This window comes from Dromiciops gliroides, chromosome 1 (genome assembly GCF_019393635.1).
Source record: "Dromiciops gliroides isolate mDroGli1 chromosome 1, mDroGli1.pri, whole genome shotgun sequence".
NCBI lineage: Eukaryota > Metazoa > Chordata > Mammalia > Microbiotheria > Microbiotheriidae > Dromiciops > Dromiciops gliroides.
In genome coordinates, this window is record NC_057861.1 from 252094712 (window position 1) to 252120080 (window position 25369).

The following is a 25369-nucleotide window of genomic DNA, read 5'->3' on the forward strand; positions in this document are numbered from 1 at the left end:
TATCACATGTAATTTCCATAACAACCCTAAGAGGTAGGTGCAATTAATATAGAAGACAAAACTGAGTCTGAGAGAAGTTAAATGACTTGCCCAGGATCACATATCTGAGAAGTGTCTGATGCTGGAAGTGAATTTAGGTCTTCTCAAGTCCTGCTTTAGCATGCTGTCCACTGTACTGTTTTTATGTTGCTTTATGTCATAATAGTGGGCATACAAATTTATCATGTGTGCCATGTTTTGTCAGTGACTACAATAATGTAAAGGAAAACAGCATGGCATATATCAGAAATCTCATGAAAGCAGTGACTAATTCCATGCTTTCAAAGGACTATGTTGGATCACACCTCCCTTTTCTTGGCAGAGAGCTAATGGAATTTAGGTGTAGAATGAGACAAATATTGTCAGAAACATGTTTATTTGTTTTGCTTAATTGTACTTCTGTGCTCTATTATAGGTATGGGACTCAATGGGAAGTGGTGGTGATAAATTAAAAAAACCTCCATCAATTTAAAAATAAGTTTTTCATACTCAGTCAAGGGTTATCCTTGTGGTTCTTAGGGTACCCAGTCTCTGTATCACAGTGATGTTAAAAGATCTGGGCCTCTACTCCTTCCTAACTAGGAAGAGTTCTGAATTATAATTCATCAGAATGAAAACAAAGATTGAGTTCCTAAAAGAGCACAATTCCAGGTCTATTTAATATATTACCATTTTGACACTGGGCCTTCAATATATTCCACATCTGAGTTATAAGGGGACTTTCTTTTAGCCACTTAGAAAAATGTTATTATCAACTAAGTAGAATTAACTAATGACTCACTGAAAAACCTCATTGAAGGTACTTTCAATGTGAGAATAGCTCTTTCTATTCTCTGGTGAAATTTTAATAGCTTGATCCTCTCCAAAGTGAAGCTTTGGCTCATAGGGTAGCATCATGTTCCCTCCTCACAATAACTCCATAATAATCCTGGGGTTTTATTTCCCACATATAATAACCTATTCTAAACTCCCAATATTTCTTTCTCCCTCTACTACCTCTCTGTTCCCCTTTTTACAAAGTGTAAGCTACTAAGTTCTCCCCTTCTGAGTCATGTTTCAGGCCAGACCAATTATACCTTAACACTACCAGACAACCATAGGAGTTGTGCAGATGTGATTGAGAAAATCTCCCACCCATAGCATAACTCCCCCATTTCCCCTCCCCAGATCATCTCATGTACACCTAAGCTGTCCCTTTGAAGGGACAGTGGGCAATTACCAACCTTTTCCCTTTTCATTCTGGGTGAGACAGAGTGAGTTGCACACGATAAACATGCATGGGTTTTGATGTTTATCACATATCCCATTGAAGTATCTCTCCCCTCTACTACATTGGTTCTTTAACCTTCCCTATGATTTTCTAGGGAACTGCCATCTTTCCATTTACCTAGGTTCACAACCTTGTTGTCATCATCAGCTCCTCACATTTTGCCTACTCATTAAATTAGTTGCCAAATCTCATTTCTATGGCTATAATATCTCTCACATCTCTCATCTCCACTAGAGCCAACATTCTAGTTCAGACATATCTCAACTGGATTATTATAATAGCCTCCTCTTAGAATTCTGTGATGCATACCCCGACTCTAAACTATACTCCACAAAGTCTCAAAGTAATTTTCCTAAAGTACATTTTGACCATGTTATTCTCCTATACAAAAAACTCGAATGGCTTCCTATTCACTATAGGATCAAATGCTATTTCATCCTTACCTCATCTTTTTAAAATCTATTTTTGTGTAGGTTTTATTATATATGTATATATATATATAATCAGCATATAATTTATGTGTGCATATATATATATGTACATATAATTTATAAATAAATAGATATAATGAGAGCTCATGTTCTTGTTTTTCTGATTTGGGCATATGCTTAATATTTTTGGAGACTATCACCAAGCATAATGACACTAATGTTGCTGCTTACATTTGTTAATCTGGATCTTAATTTTCAAAAGAAAATGCCTTTGACAAGTCAAACATCTAATGAAAAGATTGAGATAGGAAGAGTCCTTAAACTGTATTGCATAGATCTCTAGGGTTCTGTGCATAGATTTCAAAGGGTCTGTGAATTTGGATAGAAAAAATAATTATGTATTTCAATATCATTGATTTCCTTTCTAATCCTCTTTATTTTATTCATTCAAAAATTATTCTGAGAAGGGGACTATAGGCCTCACCAGACTGTGTCCATAGAAGGCCATCTCACACAGAAAAACACACAGAGAAACATATGAAGAGCCCATGATTAAAAATATGCATCCATTGACAGACTATGCATTTGAAAAGTGAGGACCAGCTTAGCTAAATTCAGGAATGCTCATGACCAGCTTGGTGGGAGGGTAATGTTTTGTTTTGTTTTGTTTTGTTCTTTAGTCATATCTAAAATCTCAAAGACATTCCACTAAGTTCCATAGGAGTTGAATTGCTATTAGTGGAGGGAGTAACCACACTGTCATAATTATGGCTATCTGAAGTACTGGAAAATAATTTTGCAAGTGGATGCTTTACAAAGTTAAGCAAATAATGGTTCTAGGTCATTAATACTAGGATAAAAATAGAAAGCATTTAGAAATAAAATCAAGGGTGCTTTGTTTTTAAACACAGCCTCTTCTTAGAGTTATGAGGTTTTATTCTTCACATGAAAGCTACATTTTCAAAGCAATAGCTATTGATTATTATTTTTCATTCTCTTCTTGTAGACAATTGAGAAAAATTTCCCCAGATATTTTATAATATATTTGTAGATAGTTATGCCTTCCTTTAGTTTTACCTTTCCTCATTATTCTTTATTTTATTTTATTTTATTTTATTTTGGTAAGGCAATTGAGGTTAAGTGACTTGTCCAGGGTCATACAGCTAGTAAGTGTCAAGTGTATGAGGCCAGATTTGAACTCAGGTCCTCCTGACTCCAGGGCCGGTGCTCCATCCACTGTGCCACCTAGCTGCCCCCATTATTCTTTTTTTTTAAAACCTTTATTTGTTATTGCTCTCCTCTGAACTCTTTCTAATATTTCTACTTGTCTTTTATAAATGTGGCATCTATCAATAAGCAAAAAAAATTATATTAGACACTTCTCATACAACACATTCATTCTTTAAATTGAGGATATTGTGTCTATTACCTAGATTAATGGGTACCTTCTCATACTAATAAAGAATAAGTAAATATAAATGCTATAACCCATTCAGCTAATTCCTTTTAAAGCACTTTTGAGTATTTTGCATTTTCCAAAGTTCTTTAATATCTTTTTTGTTAGTTCTTAAAAATATTAGGAGGTAGGTCAATATTAAGCCAAAGAAAACCAAAGCCTGTCTCTTCATTCTCTCCCAGTCTACATAGGAGGCTAGATAGAGGGAAACAGAAATAAACGGATTTAAAGGCTAGGATGATTTTGTTATAGGCTGAGCCTTCTTAGATTAAGGTTTTCAAAAAACCATGGACATGCTACCAATATAAATTTGTCCAAAATTATCAGATGTTTTGAAGGACAACTCCAGCATGAACACTTTCCGTTCAATGAAAGGAAAATTCAAACTAAAGTTAGCAAGGATGAAACTAAGAGGACTACTTCACTTCTATGGTCTTGGGGGTGATATTGGGTTGGGGACAGGATTTCCATGAGGATGGTTCTGTTTGCCTGTTTGCTCCTCCCATTCTTGGTGGGGATGTGGTCACAGAAAGGAAGGGGCAGGACTTTGTGGTGCAGGCAGAGCAGTGTACTTTTCAGTTTCCCTATAATAGTATCTTCACAGGCCCCTCTTAACCTGGTCTTCCCTTACCCTGATGGGTGAAGGGGTTTCTGGGGACAGACTGGGAGTCAAAGAAGGTAGGAATGACAGACTACAGAATCTTGCTCGAATTCACTTAGGAAGGGTTGGCAACAATCCCACAGCTTTGCCCCACCCTTGATTAAGGAATCTCACATATTCCATGTAAAGTGGTTTGAAAGTTGGAGGTATGGAAGGGATACCCATTGCCTTCATGGTTACATTTCACCATTGGGAGACTTGGGGATTCAGTGGAAAGAGTGTTGGATTTAAAAGTGAGAAGAACTAAATTAAAATCTTGATACTGAATTTACTATTAAATATCCCTGGGATAATCACTTGACCGTTTGCACCTCATTTTCCAAAACTGTAAAATGACCTAAAAGACCATCTTTAAATCTATGATACCTACAATTCTGACAGGTGATGTAAATGTAGCAAGACACTACTATTTGCATTGTTTTATGGGATTTTATAGTACACTTAGCATTTTTTGTATATGATTCTAAAATGAAAATAAACTCAATTTTATTGAAAGCAAACACTAAAGACTAGTGGTTGGACCTGTGATTTCACTGGTATAAGGAATTCCCAAGTGAGGAAATTTTCTTTAACAATGTAGGTTGCCCCTTCCTCTGGAGTTTATTTTCTGAGATGGTTGCTTTGTCCAGGGTCCCATAACCAATACATATCCCAGGTGTCTGAGGTGTGTGTTTTGTCAGCTAAGAAAATGATCAGTGTAGAATATTTCAAGCAAAGCATGGGGGACAAACATATGGGAAAAAAGGTGGGGGTATTTTCACTAAATAAAGTTGATAGTATTATCCTGGAAGACATTTCTAAGAATTGTAAACAGATGAACACTGGTTAACCATTAGTGTGGTTCCATGGTCCAGGACCACAGCAGGGATTATCTTTTAGCCTTGGGGCAAATCCAGGCCAGATTCTTATTTGTAAGGATCCTTGAAACACTCTAGGCAGGGGACAAGTTCAAATTTTTAAAAAGTCTGAAAGACAAATCTATCTCCAAAATTTTCTCTGGGACCAACAATGAGCACAACCATTATTATCACCATCCCTCAGGCTCATGACCTTGGATTTATATTTGACTTTGACACCTCTCTAAATCCAATTTCCCAATTCCAATCAATCAATTTTCAGTTCTTCCAAGTCTTCCTTTGCCATGACTTTTCCAATCTCTCAGCCCCTACTTCATCACCTTACACTTCAACTGTTTCATTAGCTCTCTGGCTAGTACCCTGCTATTGTCTAGCTTGCAACACTGCTGCCAAGACTCGTCTTCCGAAACAAGATTTTCTTTACCTTACTGACTGCTATAAAAAATTTACCAGGGCCCCTTATTGTCCATCAGAACCTTATCCAAACTTCTGGAATCCTGGGCTTCCTATAAACTGGTTTTATATTATTTTTCCTAACTTCATCTTGCCAGAGCTTAAAATTGATTTCTTCCTGCAACCATAGCACTGTCACATTTCTCCTAATATATGATACTTCTTCCCATCTCCTGACCTTCCTCATCCTGTTATTTCTATGTTGAATGTCTTCCATTTACACTTGCTCTGAAAAGCCTAAATCCTAAATTTCATTCAAAGCTCAAACTAAAGAATGCTTTGATGAAGCTATTCCTTACCAATCCTATACCATCTATACCATCTATAACTTCTTTGAATTCCATCATCTGTGGGTCTGCATCAAACCATCACAAATTTGTTTTCTTACTGGGTATAGTGCTATGTCTATATAGTTAATTATATTCTTAATACATGTTTTCTGTGTAAATGAAAGAATGAATGAATGGATACACACACACATAAACATATATACACTCTATGCCATCTACTACATATGGGAAAAGATGGCAGGAATCTTCTACTGTGGAAAAAGAATGGAATATAGGGAAAGAGGAGTTCCTTGTGGCCCTGAAGATTTATACCATAAAGAGGGGCACAGATTATGATTAAATTATCAAAATTTCATATCAAAGTAAACAGAAACCCAACTCAATTTTTGATTTGGAAAAGAGATACGCCATGTAGGCCTCATTTATATGAAAGAAAATCATACCTGTATATATCAGATCAAGTGGAGAGCTTGGGGAATATAAGGGCAGCTCCAATTCCAGAGCACATCACAACAATCCAGCCAGAGAGTTACAAAGATAGAGAGCCATAAGCATTAGATAAGTAAGTTTTCCACCTCTGTGTCAAATTGAAGCAGATAAAAATGAACTAAGTCCCAGTCGTTTTCCAAAGTTATCAAGAAGAGGTGTGAAAATATTATTTTTATTGATATCTTTGGGATACAAAAAGCCATAATTTTCTATATCCCCAGCTCTGAGAGTGAAATTCAGATATTGTACAAAAGTTCTGTTTGTTCATTCCAATTTTCTACCCATGTGAATTTAAACTTTACAATTAACCAACTTTCCTCTATCCTTCCTTCTCTTCTTCCCTCCCTCCCCCCTCTTTTTCTTCCATTATTGGACTGGAAAAAAAGGAATAAAATAAAAAGGACAAAGTAGGGAAAAGACCACAACCAGAGAAAGGGAGAGAGACAGAGATATAGAAAGAGAGCGAGGGAGAGAGAGATCAGGAGGGAGGGAGGGAAGGAGAGAGAGAGAGAGAGAGAGAGAGAGAGAGAGAGAGAGAGAGAGAGAGAGAGAGAGAGAGAAAGAGAGAGAGAGAGAGAGAGAGATCAGGAGGGAGGGAGGGAGGGAGAGAGAGAGAGAGAAAGAGAGAGAGAGAGAGAGAGAGAGAGAGAGAGAGAAAGGAGGGAGGGACACAGAGACAGAGAGAGTATGTGGGGTAGTAGATGGAGAACTTTCATTCAGTTCCTGCCTCTGACACATTTTGTCTATGAGGTGCTGCCTATACAAATCAATTTCTTAGCTTCTCCATGCTTTAGGTAACTAAGACAATAAGTTACACAGGCTATGTCAACCTGAATTGTTAAAGGGAATTTCTTTATCTAGAAGTTCTTTATTCAAATGAAATAATAAGTCTAGTTCTTATCCTTATATATGCATAGATATGTGTGTAATATATGTATATATGTATACATACACACATACAGGGTAGTTAGGTAGTGTAGGGGCAGCTGCCTACTCCAGGTACTGGCTCTGGAATAAGGAAGACCTATCTTTGTGATTTCAAACATGGGCTCCAACACTTACTACCTATGTGACCCTGGGCAAGTCACTTAACCCTGGTTGCCTCAGTTTCCTCATCTGTAAAATGAACTGGAGAAGGAAATGGTAAACTATTCCAGTATCTTTACCAAGAAAGAAGACTCAGACATGACTGAACAACAACATATACATTCATACATTTATAAATGCATATATTACATGTATATAAACACATGAGTATGTAGATGTATATATGTAACCCAGGCTTATCTGGGCATACCCAATTTGTGTAACATGGAGGTGTGCTTGAGGGACCTTTGAAGAATGTTCAGCTAGCCTAACATGGAGGCCTCTGCATCTCCTCGTATGAGGGTGGGTGAGGGTAGCCTCCTTTGATAGGCCACCTGTGTCTTTAAAACTGGTTTATTGGAGTCAGTTGTCCCTCTCCTTTTGACCACTCTGCTGCTCATTTTTGCCCACTCTCATATACTATGTTCAGAGGATGAAGATTACATGGGCCCCATAAACTCAAATGATGGGAGGGAAAGAACTTGCTTCTCCTGCTCTTTCTTTTTTGACCCTGGCTCCAAGAAATGGGCCTGGGGCATTTATTCTGTTTTGTGTTATTTGAGCTCCTCAGTTTCAGGTACTAGAGGTGATACCCAGAGTCATGGATTCAAGACATGACTTCTTTCAATTTCTATTTTACCTTCTTGTTCTAGAATATCAGGGCAATTTTACTTGACAATTTCTTGGAAGATGATGTATCTCATTTTCCATTTGCCCAATTTGGCTTTTCAAGCTGTTGACTTTTTCCCCTTGCATCACTCTCATTTCTCTTTCCATTCTTCCTCTACCTCTCTTACCTTATTTTCAAATTCCTTTTTGAGTGCTCCATGGCCTGAGACCAATTCATATTTTTCTTGGAAGCTTTGGATGTAGGAGCTTTGACTTTGCTATCTTCCTCTGAGAATGTATTGTCATCTTCCTTGTCACCAAAGAAACTTTCTAGGATCAGCATCTTTTTCTGTCTGCTCATTTTGCCATCCTCTATATTGACTTTTAACTCCTTCTTAAAGTGGGGCACTGCTTCCAGGATGCACTTTCCCAAGCGTCAGGGGCTCCCAGGTGGTATGATTTAAGGAGATGCAAGTTCTGCACTCCCCTGACTTGTACTCTGGTCTGCAAGCAACCACAGGCCTGCTTGCCCTCTGACCCAGAAGAGAATCTTCTTCCACTGTGTCTTCAAGCTCTAGTGTGCCTGTGCCCCTCCCCCACCTGGGAAAACACTGCAACCTGGATCCTAGCTCTAGCAAAAAAAACAGAGTCTTGCTTCAGTGCCAGTAGAGACCCCTTTAATCTCCCCCCTGGCCAACTGCTTGACCCCCTCAGCATCTGTGGGCTGACTTTCAGAAGCAAGACTCCTCTGGGGTAGCCTGCCTGGGGCTCGTTCTGCATGGCATAGCTGTGCTTCACTCTTACTCTTGTAACACAGATTCTTCCTGCTGACCTTCTAATGCATCTTTGGATGGAAAATGATCTTACCCATCTTTTTGTGGGTTTTGCTGCTCCAGGAATTGTCCTATGGCACCATTTGGAGGCATTTGGAGGGTTCCTTGAGACATGACTTCTTTGGAGCCAGGAATGAAGGCAGGATAGTACAGCCATTCAGCCCAATATAAAGCCCTGAGAGGCCAGAGTGACTGGGACTTCAACCCAAAGTAGGCTTTAGGTTTGGAACTGGGACTGTGCTTCATAAGAACCAGGCTAACCTATGAACCTAATTCCCTTCCTCTCTCCAGAGACCAAAATGGTCCAAAGGTGAGAGGGAGGATTATTCTTCCAACATATTGGGCAAGTAAGTTTATATATTTATGATTATACCTTTTGAAGTAAATATTATTTTGTAAAAGTTAATCTGACTATAGGGGCTAATGGAACTGGGGTGCAAAGTACCACTCCTTACAACTGAAGGAACAATATTAGTGGAGGAAGGAGCCATTTGCAGAAAGCCTAGAAAACTCCCCACAAAATCCCCTTGGGATACAAGAGAACCCTGGAAAGAAGTAAAAATATAACATACTTTGTCTTTAAGCAGTGGGGGCCAAGGTGGTCTGTGTTATACACATGTATACACATAAATATATGTGTGTATAATATATAATATGTATATATGTGGATATATACACAAACACATATATACATGTATATGTGTATTTGTTTTTCTTCATTAATTCAAAGTAGAGAAATACATTTTCATTTCAATGATTCAATCTTAAATCAGTTAAATTGTCAAAGTATAACCAAAGACAATGCTATGTTTCAATCATGTTAGAGATGTTAGAGAATTTAAACAGTTTGATGTGTCTCTACCTTAAGACTTCTTCCAAAAAGAAAATTTGAGTATTTACCAAAGTAACTAATAGATATGTACCCCAGGCAAAAGAGCCTGTGTGTCTGATGCAATCTGGGTGAATGGCTGAAAAAGGACTAAGCAAATGCCCCAAGGCAAGTGAAGAGACAATTTTTAACTAAGAATTCAGGATGCATTGGTAGAGCTTCAAGTAAATCCAGTGTAAGACATTTAGTCAGACATGTAAAGATCTATTTCAAGCTGAGAAACAAAAGTCTCACTACTAAAAACTCACATTCATCAAGAAAATTTAATCCTGTTGCAAATTAGAGCATGAGTGTTAAGTTAAATTAGTAGAGTGTGATGTACAAAATCACTGCCAAATTTCAATTCTTGTTATAGTTGTTAAGCATTTGGAAAATTCAAAAAAGTCAGTCTTGTAATTAATACATAAGTAAGGTAATGAAAAATATACATAAAAAGAACTTTTCCACCTTCTTCCCAATACTTAACCTTGAAAAATGATTTTCATCAGGCTAGTTGATCTGTTCTAACCTGCAACCTTCATCTTCATGTACAACAGAGTCATTTCTCTCTCTCTCTCTCTTTTTTCCCCCCATAATGGAAATTACTGAATATAGTTCTCTGGAACTTCTTGTTTCTAAATTTTATTTACACAAATAATTTAGGAGAAACCAAACGGTGAACTTTTAAGAAATATACATATGTGTGTGTACACACACACACACACACACACACACACCTATATATATTTGTATATACATCTATACACACATATGTCTGTATGTGTATGTATACAAAACTGAAAATCGGCAAGAGTATATCGATTCTGCACTTCCAACCCCATTAATTCCCATATGTTATAAAGGGTTCTACTAATGAAAAAAATCAGCAAACTCCAACGGCTACCTGAAAAGTTTTACCTGAGCAATAATTCTGCCCACTTTTTGGTTGCACATTACTTTCCATTTTAATTTATAAATTGCTTAAATGTATTACACATATTCTCTGATAATTATGAAATCATTTTACCTTGCTTCCATTTTCTCTCGCCTCTCGTTCCATCTTGAGGTCAGAAATTAGCAGATTCTTGTATTTGTTTTTTGCATGGCTGCTGTGGTCTTCTATTCTGTATTCTGAGGTCAGCTGGGCAGAGAGGGGACTGTCACTCAGGCTCAGAGGTTGCTCTTCTTGCTCCAAATTTGTTTTGCCATTGCTGTTTGTGTCTCCCATCTCCCTGCAGTGTACTCCCCCTGAAGCAATGGAACTAGGCCCCACAGTCTCATTGCCATTAAGGCTCTCTGCAGCTGAATCATCTATTGAAAAATAAATGATGGTGCTGCCATTAGTCTCTCTGAACAAAACTAAATTAATACATTATTAAAATAATAATATTATACTGTAACTTATTATTCTAATGTCAGAACTATTATCTAATTTAATAATGCAACTCAATGTAACCAACATTCACGGAATACCTGCTTTATGCCATGCCCTATGTTGGACTACACTGTTGAGTGACATAGTTCTTATCCTCAAATAACTTATAAAAGCAATAATAGCATGCATTTATGTGGCAGTTTATGCTTTGCAAAGTGTTGTTTTTTAAACAAATATCTCATTTTATCCTCATAATCACACTAGAATATAAGTGCTATAATTATCCATTTACAGATAAAGAAACTGAGGCAGATAAAGATCAAGTGACTTGGTCATACAGCCAGTAAGTATCTGATGCTGGATTTGAACCCAGATGTTCTGCCTCTAGATCTGTTACTCTATCCATTGCTCCAACTGGTTGCCTACTACATCAGAGAAACCACTTAGACTTGGGGAAATCTAGAAATTATTCATAAAGGTGGTGGTCTCTAACTGAACTTTAAAGATTTTATAAGACAAGATGGGTTCAGAGTTGGTTAGGGGAGGGATCCCTGAACAGATGCAACATGGACAGTAGTACAGAGGATAGAAAGACATGACACTTCTTGGAGAATGTGAGTCTTGATTCAAGCAGTAATGTACGTTGAATGGTGAAGAGGTAGGGGCATGACAAGTGTGAAAAATAATTCACAAAGGCCAGAAGATGAAAATTAACAAGGCATGTACAGGAGATAACAAGAGAGAGTGGCTTGATTAGAAAAGTTATTATGTTGATAACTAACAAAATATCAGAAAAAGTGTGGTAGATAACAGAAGAGTAGCAAACTTTGGTAATGGCAAAAGGATTGAATTAGACTTTGTCACTAATTCTGCGACTTTGGCTAAGTCCCTTAATTTCACTGAGTTTCACTTTTTCTCATGTTTAAGAGGAAGATATTGTACTATATAGTCTTTAAGGTTCCTTTCAATTTACCGATTCCATTTTCCTATGAAGAGCTCACAAAGATTTACTCTTCTCTTCTTCTACACATATTCTCTCAATAACCTCATTAACTCCAATAATTTTAACTATGATTTGGGTGCAGATGACTTAAAGATCTATATACATCCAGCTCAAGTATCTTCCTTGAGCTTTAGTCGCACATCACCAGTTGCCTTTTGTCCATTTTAAACTGGATACCTCAGAAACATCTCAAACTCAATGTGTCCAAAACAGAACACATTATTTTTTACCTAAGCCCAACCTTCTTCCAAACTTACATATTTCAATGGAAGTCATCACAGGTTTGTAATTTCTACATTATTCTAGACTCCTCACTTTCCCTCACTCCACATATCCATTTAGTTGCCAAATATTACCATTTCTACTTTCACAACATCTCTTACATCTGACTCATTCTCTGCACTTACACAGCTACCATTTTATTTAAGTATTTCATCATCTCTTACCTAGATTATTGCAACAATTTCCTTTTTGTTTTTTCTGACTCAAGTCTCTCCCCACCTAGTCCATCCTACTCACTGCTGCCAAAATAATTTTCCTTAAGTACAGTTCTGACCATGTGACTGTCCTACTCCATCTATTCCAGCAATTTTTTATTCCCTTTAGGATAAAAGATAAACTCTATTTAGCTTTTAAAGTTCTACATAACCATGACCCCAAACTATATTTCTAGCCTCATTGGATATTACTCCCCCTCCAACAATCTGTTATCCAGCCAAAATGGTCTTCTTTCTCTTTCTTACATCTAACACTTTATCTTCAATCCTCATGTCTTTGTAATGTCTATCTCACAAGATTAGAATGCACTTCCCCCTTATTTCTGCCTCCTGGAGATCCTCACTTCCTTGAAGGTGCAGCTCATGTATTAGCTTCTGCATGAAGCTTTCCCAGTTTCCCAACTTCTAATGCCCTCCTTCCCATACTAACCCTCAATTTTTTAACACTTTGTAAATATTTCTATAAATTTAGGGTAATGACTATAGAAATGTTAAGGACATCATGGCACAAGAATCATCAGGACTTTGTGACAATGAACATTGAGCAATCGAATGATGATGCTGCTGCTGAAAACAATGAAAACAATCATAATAAACCTTTCAGGATAGTGATGCTACCCACAGGGATGTAGAAAAGACAATGAAATCAAGTTTCCAATTTTCATATTTCAGATGACAGTAGGGCATCCATGTGCAGACCATAGACAAATGAGAAATCAAGAGCTAGAGAAAAAGATTTTATTGTCATTTATATATTAGCCCAGTCATGAGAGTACATAAGCTATTTGAGGGGGGAAGAACTGTGGAATAAAAAGAGCAGTAGCTCAAGGGTTAAATATAAAGATGCTAATAAAAGTTCAGAAGAAAGAAGTCAGTGAAAAGGGCAGAGAAAATGTTGTGTAGAAAGAAAAACCATGAGATTGGCCAAGGGAGGAGATTGTGTAAAGATGCAATAATGAACTATGTCGAATGTAACATAGATTGAGTTTGGCTAGGTAGAGCAAGATGGAAAATTATGTGAAGGGAATTTAGTGACATTGTATGGGCAACAGTTAGATTACCATGGGGATTAAACAAAAAATAAGTGGCACAGTTTGAACAGGCAACCTGTTTGGAAATTTAAATATGAAACATAAGAGAGAAAATTATAACTGGTCAGGAAAGCTGGGACAAGCAAAGGTTTTTCAGGAATAGAACAAAAAGGACTAGGCAAATAAAAACATTTCACATTGTGATGAAACATTAAAAATGAAGCTTTAAAAATTAACTATCATCTCTAAACATACTGATAGTGAGTGAACAATCCAATTCAATCTTCTTAATTCATTGACTTTGTCTATGCTCATACCATAAAAATCTGCTCCTGAGCCCAAGGGGTCATGCTAAGCAAGGACATCCATAGTTTATTTTAATCCAGTGATTAAAATTTTTTTAATTTACCAAAATAGGTGGTTTTTTGCAGACTTTCAAAAAAAAAAAGCCAAAGCAAACAAACAAAAAAATTAGAATCTTAGGAACGTGACCAAAAAAAAGGAATTATATGGAAATGTTTGCCTGAAGATGTGAACTTTGCATATATACTCAACTAGTAGGCATTGCTTTTATTGAGCTAAATGAAATGTCATTTTTCCAGCCAATTAAATTAGAGACAAAGCATGGTGAGTGAAAAGAGTACTGACTTTGGAGTCAGAGAACCTAGGTTTTGATACTTGCCTGTGCTATTTACTTGTGACCTTGGGTAAATCATTCAATTCACTTACACCTTAGTTCAGAAGTTCTCAGAAGTGTGGTATGAAAAATCCCGAGGGTCCCCAAGACCCTTTCTGGGTGTCTGTGTGGTCAAAATTATTTTCTTAATGATACTAAAACATTATTTGGCTTTTAAAACACTCTACTCTTGAGGTTGGTTCTCTTCATCTGAAATAATATATCACAACAGACTGAATGCAGAAGCAGATTTCAAGATTTAGCTGTCTTCTATTAAGCCAAAATATTAAAGAAATTTGCAAAAATAATGTCCCTCTTCTCAATAAATTTATTTTATTTTGGAAAATATGGATGTTTTTCAAAAAAATTAATGATAAAGTATAGTGGATTTATTCTTGTTATTTTTAATGAGTTAATAAATAAAATTTTAAATGATAAGTTTTAATTTCTAATCTAGTAAATTTAAAAAAAAAATAGAACTCCTAAACCAAATCTCTTTGAGGTCCTCAATAATATTTAAGAAGGTAAGGGCTAAACTGAGACCAAAAGGTTTGAAAACCTTTTCCTTAATGTAAGGTCATATAATTTAGAGCTAGGAGGGACACTGAGATCATTTATAGTACAGTACTTTCATTTTTAGTTAATGAAACCGAGGCCTTGAGAAGTTCACATAAATTGAAAGAAATAGAGCCAGTATTCAAACATATCTGATCCCAAATCCCATGCTTTTTCTGCTATATCATAAGTTTTCTCACTTACAAGAAGGGCTGGGATTAGATTGTTTCTAAAACCAGCTTCTAACTCTCAATTTATGAAATGTAAAGTACCTTATAAAAAGTACTTTAGACTTATAAGTTCTTTAACTAAAGAATTCAGATATAGTTATTCCAATTATATACCAAGGAACTAGTTTTATAAAACAATCAAAAGACTTGATCATTCATAGCATAATTCTATTGCAGATTTTACTGTCCTCAAGTATATTTAAAATTATTGTATATGACAAGGAATAGTCTAGAAAACTGGGCAAATCTTGCCAAAGTTAGACTGAATCATACCTTCTAAAACTAGACATTTTATAAGTTCCAAACATAGTTTACATAAAGCATTATCTGCAGTTTTGAAAATGTAAAATTAATTAATTTATATAGAAACTATCTAGGCCACTATAGCTGATATTCTTAAGTCAAATTTCTTGCATTAAAGTAAATGAAAGCAGCCCCTGCTAAGAAATATAGTGATTTTTTTCAATGAAGTAAAATAAAAGAAAACATACATATACATGTAAAATCAGTCTTGCCATATTTATTTGATTTTACATTTTCATATTTGATGTTTTCAGAGAGCTATACAATGTGTTAATTATAAAGAGAATATTATCTCCCTGCTTAATTGTGTAAATACCCTTTAAGATGTATTAAATTTTAAAGCAATCTACAATAACATAAAATATAATTCTAACTGACTACAGTCATACATTGAGCATATATGTTTCTTAAATCTATAATCACCATGCCTACGTAGTAAACATGTATACCATTTTAATGGAAGATCAAAATTATCATCTGTCAGAATATTCTTGAACAAAAGTGCTGTGATTATAATTTTGCCATAAAATATAAATAATAAAGGAGAAAATATTTTTAGAGCTGGTGGTTCTTTCCAGATGTTACCAAGGTAACAAAATTCAACAGCTTAGCATATTTCATTCTTGGGTAAATAGTATATTTTTGTGAGGAATAAATGAATGTTTTAATCACTGCTAACTACATATATAATTACACGATTTATAATTTATACAAAAGAGCCATTCCCATAACAAGATGTCACCATCTTAAGAATGAAATTTAAAATACATTCAATATCTTCAGTAATTAAGCCCAATATAAGAATACATACATACATATATAATATATAAGTCTAGGTGTAAAAACACACTCATGTATATATATATATATGTATATATATATATAAACATATACATATATTTATCAGTCAGAAGATAATAAACTGTGAATAAATTACACATTATATTGGCTGGCTTTGTATAACCGAGTTAGTGGCTATATTTTGTTATTTAAAGGCATCAGTCAAAGTATTTTTCACAATTTAAACATCATAGACCATCTATTCTTGCTTAGCAGAATTAACCTATTGGCATTTTCAATTGTTAAAGCTGAAATCTGCTTCCTTACCCAACATTTTTCCTTCCATCATGTGTGGAGGCTCATATGTGGGGACTGGATTGTAGGACTGTACACAGAAGTTCAAATGTTTATATTTGTGGATCTGGCATTAGAGTTTACAGAACCTGAGTGAGAAACTCTTTCAAGTTTTCAGTCCAGGGATCATAAACAGCATGTAAACCTGAGGACTCTCTATTTGTATGCCAGGGGAAAACAGCACCTGGAGCTTTGAAAAATAAGAATGTCCAGGGCCCTTAGCAACAGGGAGGGTGTGGAATGTGATGACAGGGAAGGGTGTGGAACCTGGTGACATCAGGAGGGCAGTTGGGGAAACGGGGAAATGAGTATTTGGTTTAGATGGTTTTGTCCTTCAGGTCCACAGGGAGGATTTAACAGCTTGGCAAAGACTCTCAATGTTTGCTGAAATGGAGTCAATTGTATAATTGAGCAATCTCTACTGCACTGGATGACACATTTCCCCATTTTTCCTTTTCCTTCTTTTTTCCCTTACCCCAATAAATTGGTGCAGACCTTAAAAGTAGTTAAGACATTCACCAATCTGTTTGAATATCCATATCAGTATTTCATGTGCAAATACATAACTTCCGGTCCATAATCAACAATTAATTCTAAAATATTCCTGTTTTCTGCAATTCCTCCAAACACCACACACACACACACACACACACACACACACACACACACACACACACACGCACACACCACTGAAATCAACTTTATACATGCACAGTCATCATATTTGCAGCACGGCCTTAGGTAAGGTGATGTGCCCACAGAATAAGAGACTTTAAAAAAGATTCCTGCATAAAATCAAGATTAGAAATTGAAAATTTAGCCTTAACAGTCTAGAGTATCTTACATCACCCAAGCCAACTTTATTATCAGTTTCTAAAATGTATACCATTTTGTTGGTATCTCAACTTCACAGATATCCCCCTAGGAAAGAAATTATTCCCTTATCTGAAATTAAAATAAGCTTTTAAACTTCATTTACAGAAATAACTATACCCTTTAATAAGGCCCCACCAGTTTTGTAAAGAATAACATACAAACATAATACCATAAAAACTTTTAAAAACTACTTAGGAAAGGTATGCAACCCAAGTCTAACTCTTTGATGCTTTGTTTCTTCCTTCCCTCACTCCTGGCATTTTAAAAAGATGACAAAATACCTTTGAAAGATTGTCCCACTGGACCCATCCAACTGTATATTTTAGTACTATTTAACATGAAACATGAAACAAGCAGGACCATTACTTACTTGTCCATGGCACTCAATACCTGCATTATTATCACCTATGTACTTTTTTTTTTTTTTTTGGTGAGGCAATTGGGGTTAAATGACTTGCCCAGGGTCACACGGCTAGTAAGTGTTAAGTGTCTGAGGCTGGATTTGAACTCAGGTCCTCCTGAATCCAGGGTCGGTGCTCTATCCACTGCACCACCTAGCTGCCCCATCACCTATGTACTTTTGCTCCCCACCTGAAAAGTTCCCTTCTTTCTTGCTATTTTCACATCCTTTGAAGCAAACTAAGTTCCACCTCTTCAAAATAAATACATTTGATAACAACTTCCACTGATCTCTTCTTAAATTTTCTAATGCATTCATTCCCAGTGAATTCCAACTTGTAGAGTACAAGTAGCCTTTTTTAACATTAAAAAACATTTAAAAAACCATTGTAGATCCTCATCTTATAGTACTGGTAGTATTTACATTTTATGATAACTGACAAAATATATGATTTTTTTTTCTTGTTGTTCAATCCTGTCTGACTCTTCATGGCCTTATGGATATAGTGGCACATCAGGCCCTTTTATCTTCTACTATCTCCTGAAGTCTAAGCTCATGTTTATTGCTTCCACGACACTATCTATCCATCTCATCCTCTGGTGTTCCCTTTTCCTTTTGCCTTCAATCTTTCCCAACATCAAGGCCTTTTCCAATGAGTATTTTCTTGTAATTATGTGGCTAATGTTTTTAAGCTTGTTTCAGTATTTGACCCTTCAGAGAATAATCTGAATTAATTTCTTTAAGAATTGACTGATTTGATCTGCTTGCTGTCCAAAGGACTCTCAAAAGTCTTCTCTAGCACCATAATTTTAAAGCATTGATTTTATAGTGCTCAACTTTCCTTATAGTCCAATTCTCACAGCCATACATTGCTACACAGAAAGTCATCACTTTGACTATATGGACTTCAGTTGGCAAAGTTGTATCTTTGCTTTTCAAGTATGCTGTCCAGGTTTGTTATAGCTTTTCTTCCAAGGAGCAAATTTTTTTTTTTTAATTTCATGGCTGCAGCCATAGTGTGCAGTAATCTTTGAATCCAAGAATATAAAATCTAACACTACTTCCATTTCTTCTCCTATTTGCCAGGGAGTGATGTGACCAGTTGTCATGATCTTGGTTGTTTTGATTTTAAGCTTCAAGCCAGCTTTCACACTCTCCTCTTTCATCCTCATCAAGAGGCTTCTTAATTCCTCTTCATTTTCTGCCATCAGTTTATTATCATAGATTGTCGCTTGTTATACTTCTTTCCTAATCTTAAAGAAATTAGTTGTTACGTGTTTGGTTCTTTTGCTTCTTGGCCCACATACAGGTTCATCAGGAGATAAATAAAATGATCTATTACTCCCATCTCTTTGAGGACTTGCCACATTTTGTCATGAATAACACAATGGCTTTATTGTAGTCAATGAAGCAGAAGTAGATTTTTTTTTCCTGTAACTCCTTTGCTTTCTCCATAATCCAGTGAATGTGGTCAATTTGGTCTCTAGTTCCTCTGTCTCTTCAAAAACCAGCCTGTTCTTCAGGTAATTCTAGGTTCACATATTAAAAATAACCCTGCTTGCATGTGAAATGAGTACTTTTTTTTGGTAATTTGGTATTTACATTCTTTGGTATTGCCCTTTATTTTTAAGATTGGGAGATAAACTGATATTTTACAATTCAGTGCCCACTATTGAGTTTTCCAAATTTGCTGGCAGTACTTTAATAGCATCATCTTTTAGGATTTTAAATAATTCAGCTATAGTCCCATCACCTCCACTAGCCTTATTGTTAGCAATGCTTCATAAGGTTCACTTGACTTCATTCTCCAAGATGTCTAGCTCCAGGTCTGTAACTGCACAATCATGGTTATTGATGATGTTAAGATCTTGCTTGTATAGTTCTTTTGTGTGTTCTTGCCACTTCTTAATTTCTTCTACTTCCGTTAAGTCCCACCATTTTTGTCTTTTATCATGCCATGATAATTGTTGCTAATTCTAATGGCTTCAATTTTCTCCAGCATTTGCCACTATTGACTGCCTTTCTTCCCCTATATGTCTCTCATCCCTTGGTTTTTGGTGACACTGCTCTCGTTCTTCTTCTATTTGTCAGAATATAGCTTCTCAGTCTCTTTGCCTGAATCATCATCCATATCCTGGCTCCTAACAATGAGTATCTCTCAAAGCTCAATTCTAGGTCCTTTTTTCCTTCAAAATTCTCTTTTCATGATCTTAATTAGAAATTAAAGTATCATTTCTCTCTCTCTCTCTCTCTCTCTCTCTCTCTCTCTCTCTCTCTCTCTCTCTCTTTCTCTGGTTTTCTCTCACTCTTACTCTCTCACTCTCTCCTGAGGCCACCTATTGGGCAGTTACTACTGCATGACCTATAAACATCTCTGACTCAACCTATCTATAATACTTCTCACTATACCCAGTTCCTCTCCAAAATACCCTATTTTTGTTTTGAGCAACACAATGCTCTAAACAATGGTTCTGGTCACTATGGTTTGACACTCTTGTTATCCTTAATTCTTACCTCTCCTTTATTCCCCATATTTAATTCCATATCAAGTCTTGAAGGGTTTACCTCCACAGCTTACTCAGTATCTATACTCTTTCCCCTACTTACATTATTACCACCCTAGTTCAGGGCCTCATCACCTCTTAGTTGCATCATTTCAATAACCTTTTAATTAGTCTCCTTGGCTCACGTCTCTGCTCTCTCTAATCTACTCTCTACCTCAATGCCAAAATGACCTTCCTACAACAGTTATGATCATGTCACTTCCTCAAGAAATTTCAGTGGCTCCTTATTGCCACTAGGACACCTCAATTTTATAATTAAATCTTATGCAATCAGATTTTAGTTTATCTTTCCAGATATGTGTCACATCTGCCCCCCACACACACACACACACCTCATGGACTCTATGTTTCAGACACATTGGCCTAAACTTGGCATTCTATGACTTGCCGTCATGATGTTCTATAGCTTGTCCCCCATTCCTACAGTGCACTCCTTTTCCACTTACAACTCAAAGTTCTTAGTTGCATTCACGGCTTAATTCATGTGCCAGCTCCTTAAAAAAGCATTTTCTGTTTCTCTTAAATTCTAGTACTCTCTCCGGCCTTGATTTATCATTCCAGGCTTAGAGTCAGGAAGATTCCTCTTCCTGAGTTCAAATCTGGCCATAGACACTTACTACCTGTGTGATCCTGGGCTAGTCACTCAACCCTGTTTGCCTCAGTTTCCTCATTTATAAAATGAGCTAGAAAACATATTCACTTAAATGTTGCATGTATCCAAGTACAATGTACAGTTATTTAGGAAAGGGACTATTTTTCATCTTTGCCTTTGTATGCCCAACACCTAACATAGTATCTTCCACAAGACTGATGTCTATCTTTTTAATTTCTTTGAATCTACTGCTATACCTGCTTTCAACTCCACTGAATAAGATGCCCCTCCCAGGATAAGCTCATCACCTCTAAACTAACCACCATGTAGCTAACTCAAGCTTTGATTGACATCTCCCTCAGTTTCCTCTTCCCTCTGATTAGAGGGCTGGAAGGTAGGTTACCAAACTTCTCCCTATGCCTTCCTTTATAGAGGCCAGAAACTGGACTTAGCTCACTCCATTTTAATCTCCTGCCCTGCCTGGTTTTAACTCCATGGAACAAGATGCCCCCATACCAGGGACATCCTGGTGTCTCATTCTTTCTCCCCTTAAACCCACACCCCACCTCCCAGCTTTTCTGCCTACTTTTGATGGTTGTTTCCCTCTTTAGATTGTAAGCTCCTTGAGGGCAGGGACTATTTTTTATTAATTGCATCCCCAGCACTTAACAAAGTATATAACATAACAAACATAACATTACATAACATAACATAGTATATAACATAACAATAGTATAACATAATTGTATCCCCAACACTTAACATAGTGACTGGAATATAGTGGATGTTCCATCCAAATGTTTGTTGGATTAATAAGTGTTTGTTGGTTACAATAAAAATAAAATTGTGCATATAAACAACTTTTAAAGACTTAAGAATTCTGATAAAAGTAATTACCAATCATGACCCTGTGAAGTAATAATGAATTACACATTGCTCTCCCTAATATTCCAGCAAAACTGGATTATTGAAGGTTTTCCATACACAACTTTCCATCTCTCATCTCTGTGTGACTATAAAGGTTGTTTCTCATGCCTGTGGTAGTCTCAATTCACTCCACTTAGGGGCAGTTAGTAGCACAATGAATAGAGTTCTGGGATTGGAGCCAGGAAAATCTGAGTTCTAATACAGCCCAATAGTTTACTAGCTAGTAACTGTGAACAAGCCACTTAGTCTCTCTTTGCCTCAGTTTCCTCAACTATAAAAAGCGAATGGGCAGCTAAGTGGTCCAGTGGATAGAATTCCAGGCTTAGAGTCAGGAAGATTCCTCTTCCTGAGTTCAAATCTGGCCATAGACACTTACTACCTGTGTGATCCTGGGCTAGTCACTCAACCCTGTTTGCCTCAGTTTCCTCATTTATAAAATGAGCTGGAAAAGGAAATGATAAACCACTCCAGTATCTTCACCAAGAAAACCCCAAAAGGGGTCATAAAGAGTAAGACACAACTGAAAAATAACTAAACAACATGAGAAATTGGGAATAATAATAGCACCTACATCACAGGATTGTTATAAGAATTGACTGATATAATATTTATAAATGTACTTAGAATAGTGCCTGGCACATAGTAGGTGCTATATAAATGTTTATTCCCTCCTCTTTCTCTTTCCACCTCTTGGAACCCCTCCTGATTCTAGTATTTCTGATTTCCCTAGTTTTAAGAGCAAGCTCCAAATCACTGTGGATTTATCATGTATATATTAATGTGAACATGAAGAATTCCTTCCCCCATAGAGGTCTTTTCTCCTTTGTATTGCCAGCATGTAACACAATGCCTAGCATATAGCTTAATAAGTGCTTCCTGACAGACAATAGAATATAATCATCTTGAAGGCAAGGACTCTCATCATTTTATCTAGATTCCCCAGGGTCTAGCATTTAATAGAAGGCACTTAATCCTTATTGATTCACTTATCTCAAAATGTGTATGCATGTGGGCACATGCACACATGCGCGTGTGTGTGTGTGTTGTGTGTGTGTGTGTGTGTGAGAGAGAGAGAGAGAGAGAGAGAGAGAGAGAGAGAGAGAGAGAGAGAGAGAGAGTGAGAGAACTGAAGCACAGGATCCTACATCTAGAAATGGAAGGGGGCTCAGAGATCATGTAAATCCAATCTTCCCATTTTACAGAAGAATATTCAGAGAGCTTAAGTGACTTGTCCAAGTTTGTAAAGGGAGGAGTTGTCAGAGGTGGAATGTGAAGCCAAGTTCTCATTTAAGTGTTCATGTGTTGGGGCAGCTAGGTAGATAAAGCGTCGGCCCTGGATTCAGGAGTACCTGAGTTCAAATCTGGCCTCAGACACTTGACACTTGCTAGCTATGTGACCCTGGGCAAGTCACTTGACCCTCATTGCCCCGCAAAAAACCAAACCAAAACAAAACAAAACAAAAAACATAAGTGTTCATGTGTGAGAAGTCTTGAAATCAAAGGACAAGCCTAAAAAATTAGCTTCTGCCAGAAGGAGTTTTTCACCAACTTTAGATGCTTCTTAAAATGAATTTTAGTAGAGTGAATTAAGAATATGTGACATTATGATTGGGGGTGGGGGGTGAGAAATCCATTAGTCTAATGAGATAAATAGAACTTTATTGGTCTTCCATCAGCTCACTGAATGTCTGGGGCCATGGACATCCTAGCTTTGTTTCATAGCCCTTAGTTACTAGTCTGGGGATTTTGAGGATGGAGAGGGGCATTCTTGCCTCTGTCAATAAGCTAACAGAAGGGGCAGCTAGGTGGCTCAGTGGATAGAACACTGACCCTGGATTCAGGAGGACCTGAGTTCAAAACCAGCCTCAGACCCTTGACACTTACTAGCTGTGTGACCCTGGGCAAGTCACTTAACCCCAATTACCTCACACACACACACACACACACACACACACACACACACAAAACCATAAGCTAGCAGAAAAACCATTCAGCCTTTCCAACTGAAGAAACTATAAAGTCATGGGATGGAGGGATAGTGTCAGAGATGAATAATTGCCAAAATCATAAAAGAATGGTCAATAACAATCAAAATAGGGAACCATACCAAGGTGCATTATGTGAAGAGAAGTCATCTATTATCTCCTGGGGTTTTTGAATTATATTTTATTTTTTCCAATTACATGTATGAACAATTTTTAACATTCAGTTTTTGAAAAAAAATTTGTTCCAAATTCTCTTCCTCCTTCCTTCTCTCCTTCCCTCCTTCTGCTTCTCCTTTCCTGAGATCACAAGCAATTTGAAATGGGACATATATGTGCAATCATGCAAAACATATTTCCATATTAGTCAGGTTGTCAAAGAAAACACAGACCCAAAAAAGTCCATGAAAAAATAAAGTGAAAAATAGTATTCTTTGATCTGCATTCAGACTCCATCAGTATGGAGGTGGATTGCATTTTTTCATCATTAGTCCTTTACAATTGTCTTGGATAGCTGTATTGCTGAAAATAATTAAATCATTCACTATTCTTAATCATACAATATTGTTGTTACTATGTACCACATTCTAGTTCTACTCACTTCACTTTGCATCAGTGCATGTAAACTTTTCTAGGTTTTTCTGAAATCATCCTGCTTGTAGTATTCCATTCCAATCACATAACACAACTTGTTCAGACATTCCCTAATTGATGGACATCTCCTCAATATCCAATTCTTTGCCAAAAAGTATTAGGGGACTCCCCTTTACATTATCCATCTCAAATTAATCCCCAGCATGATTGTTATTTACCTATAATCAAATCAATTATTTCCTAGTGATTTGCAAGATATTCAAAGTATGAAGTAGAGAAAATGAATAGATTTAATGGATTAGGTCTGGTAGATAGAGTGCCTGAAGAAGTATGAATAGAGATTAGAACAATAACATCAACAATTTCCAAAGAAAAAGAAGGGTGAAAAAACAAAATGGCTGTTTGTTGAGGCTTTACAAATAACTGAGGAAAGAAGGAAATCCAAAGGGAAAGGAGAAAGGGAAAGATATACCCAATTGAATGGAGAATTCCAGAGGAGAGATAAGGTTTTTTTAAATGAGCAATGCAAATAAATAGAAGGAATTAGAATGGGAAAGACAAAAGATTTCTTCAAGCAAATTAGAGATATCAATGGAAACTTTCATGCAAAAATGGGCATGATAAAAGACAAAAATAGTGGGGACTTAACAGAAGCAGAAGAGATTAAGAAGAGGTGGCAACAATACACAAAAGAACTATAAAAGAAAGATCTTAGGAAGCATTACTAACAATGAGGCTAGTGGAGGTGATGGGATACCAGCTAAACTATTTAAAATCCTAAAAGATCATGCTTTTAAAGTGCTATACTTGGGCAGCTAGGTGGCACAGTGGATAAAGCACAAGCCTTGGATTCAGGAGGACCCAAGTTCAAATCCAGCCTCAGACACTTGATACTTACTAGCTGTGTGACCCTGGGCAAGTCACTCAACCCTCTTTGCCCCACCAAAAAAGAAAAAAAAAAGAAAAGAAAGAAAAAAAAGTGCTGTACTCAATATGTTAGGAAATTTGGAAAACACAACTGTGGCCACTGGATTGTAAATGATCAGTTCACATCTCAGAACCAAGAATTACCAGAAGAACAGGCTGTTTTTTGAGGGGCCAGAGGATCTAGATACATAATTTTGCCAACAAAGGTTTGTATAATCACACCTACAATTTTTTTTTTCCTGTAGCAATGTATGGCTTTGAGAGTTGGACTATAAGGAAAGCTTGACACTACAGAATCAATGCTTTTAAATTGTAGGGCTAGGGGCAGCCAGGTGGCGCAGTGGATAGAGCACCGGCCCTG

At 36.6% G+C, this 25369-nt stretch overlaps 1 protein-coding gene across 6 annotated transcripts in view; it reads right to left on the reverse strand.

Annotated features, from left to right (window-relative positions):
* NOL4 (nucleolar protein 4) overlaps positions 1-25369 on the reverse strand; it is a 450254-nt gene that overhangs the window by 151965 nt on the left and 272920 nt on the right. For all 6 annotated transcript variants that reach the window (XM_043978614.1, XM_043978615.1, XM_043978617.1 and 3 more), the window contains one exon: positions 10370-10653. In XM_043978614.1, coding sequence (XP_043834549.1) covers positions 10370-10653 — 284 coding nt within the window. The remainder of the gene's footprint in view (positions 1-10369; positions 10654-25369) is intronic.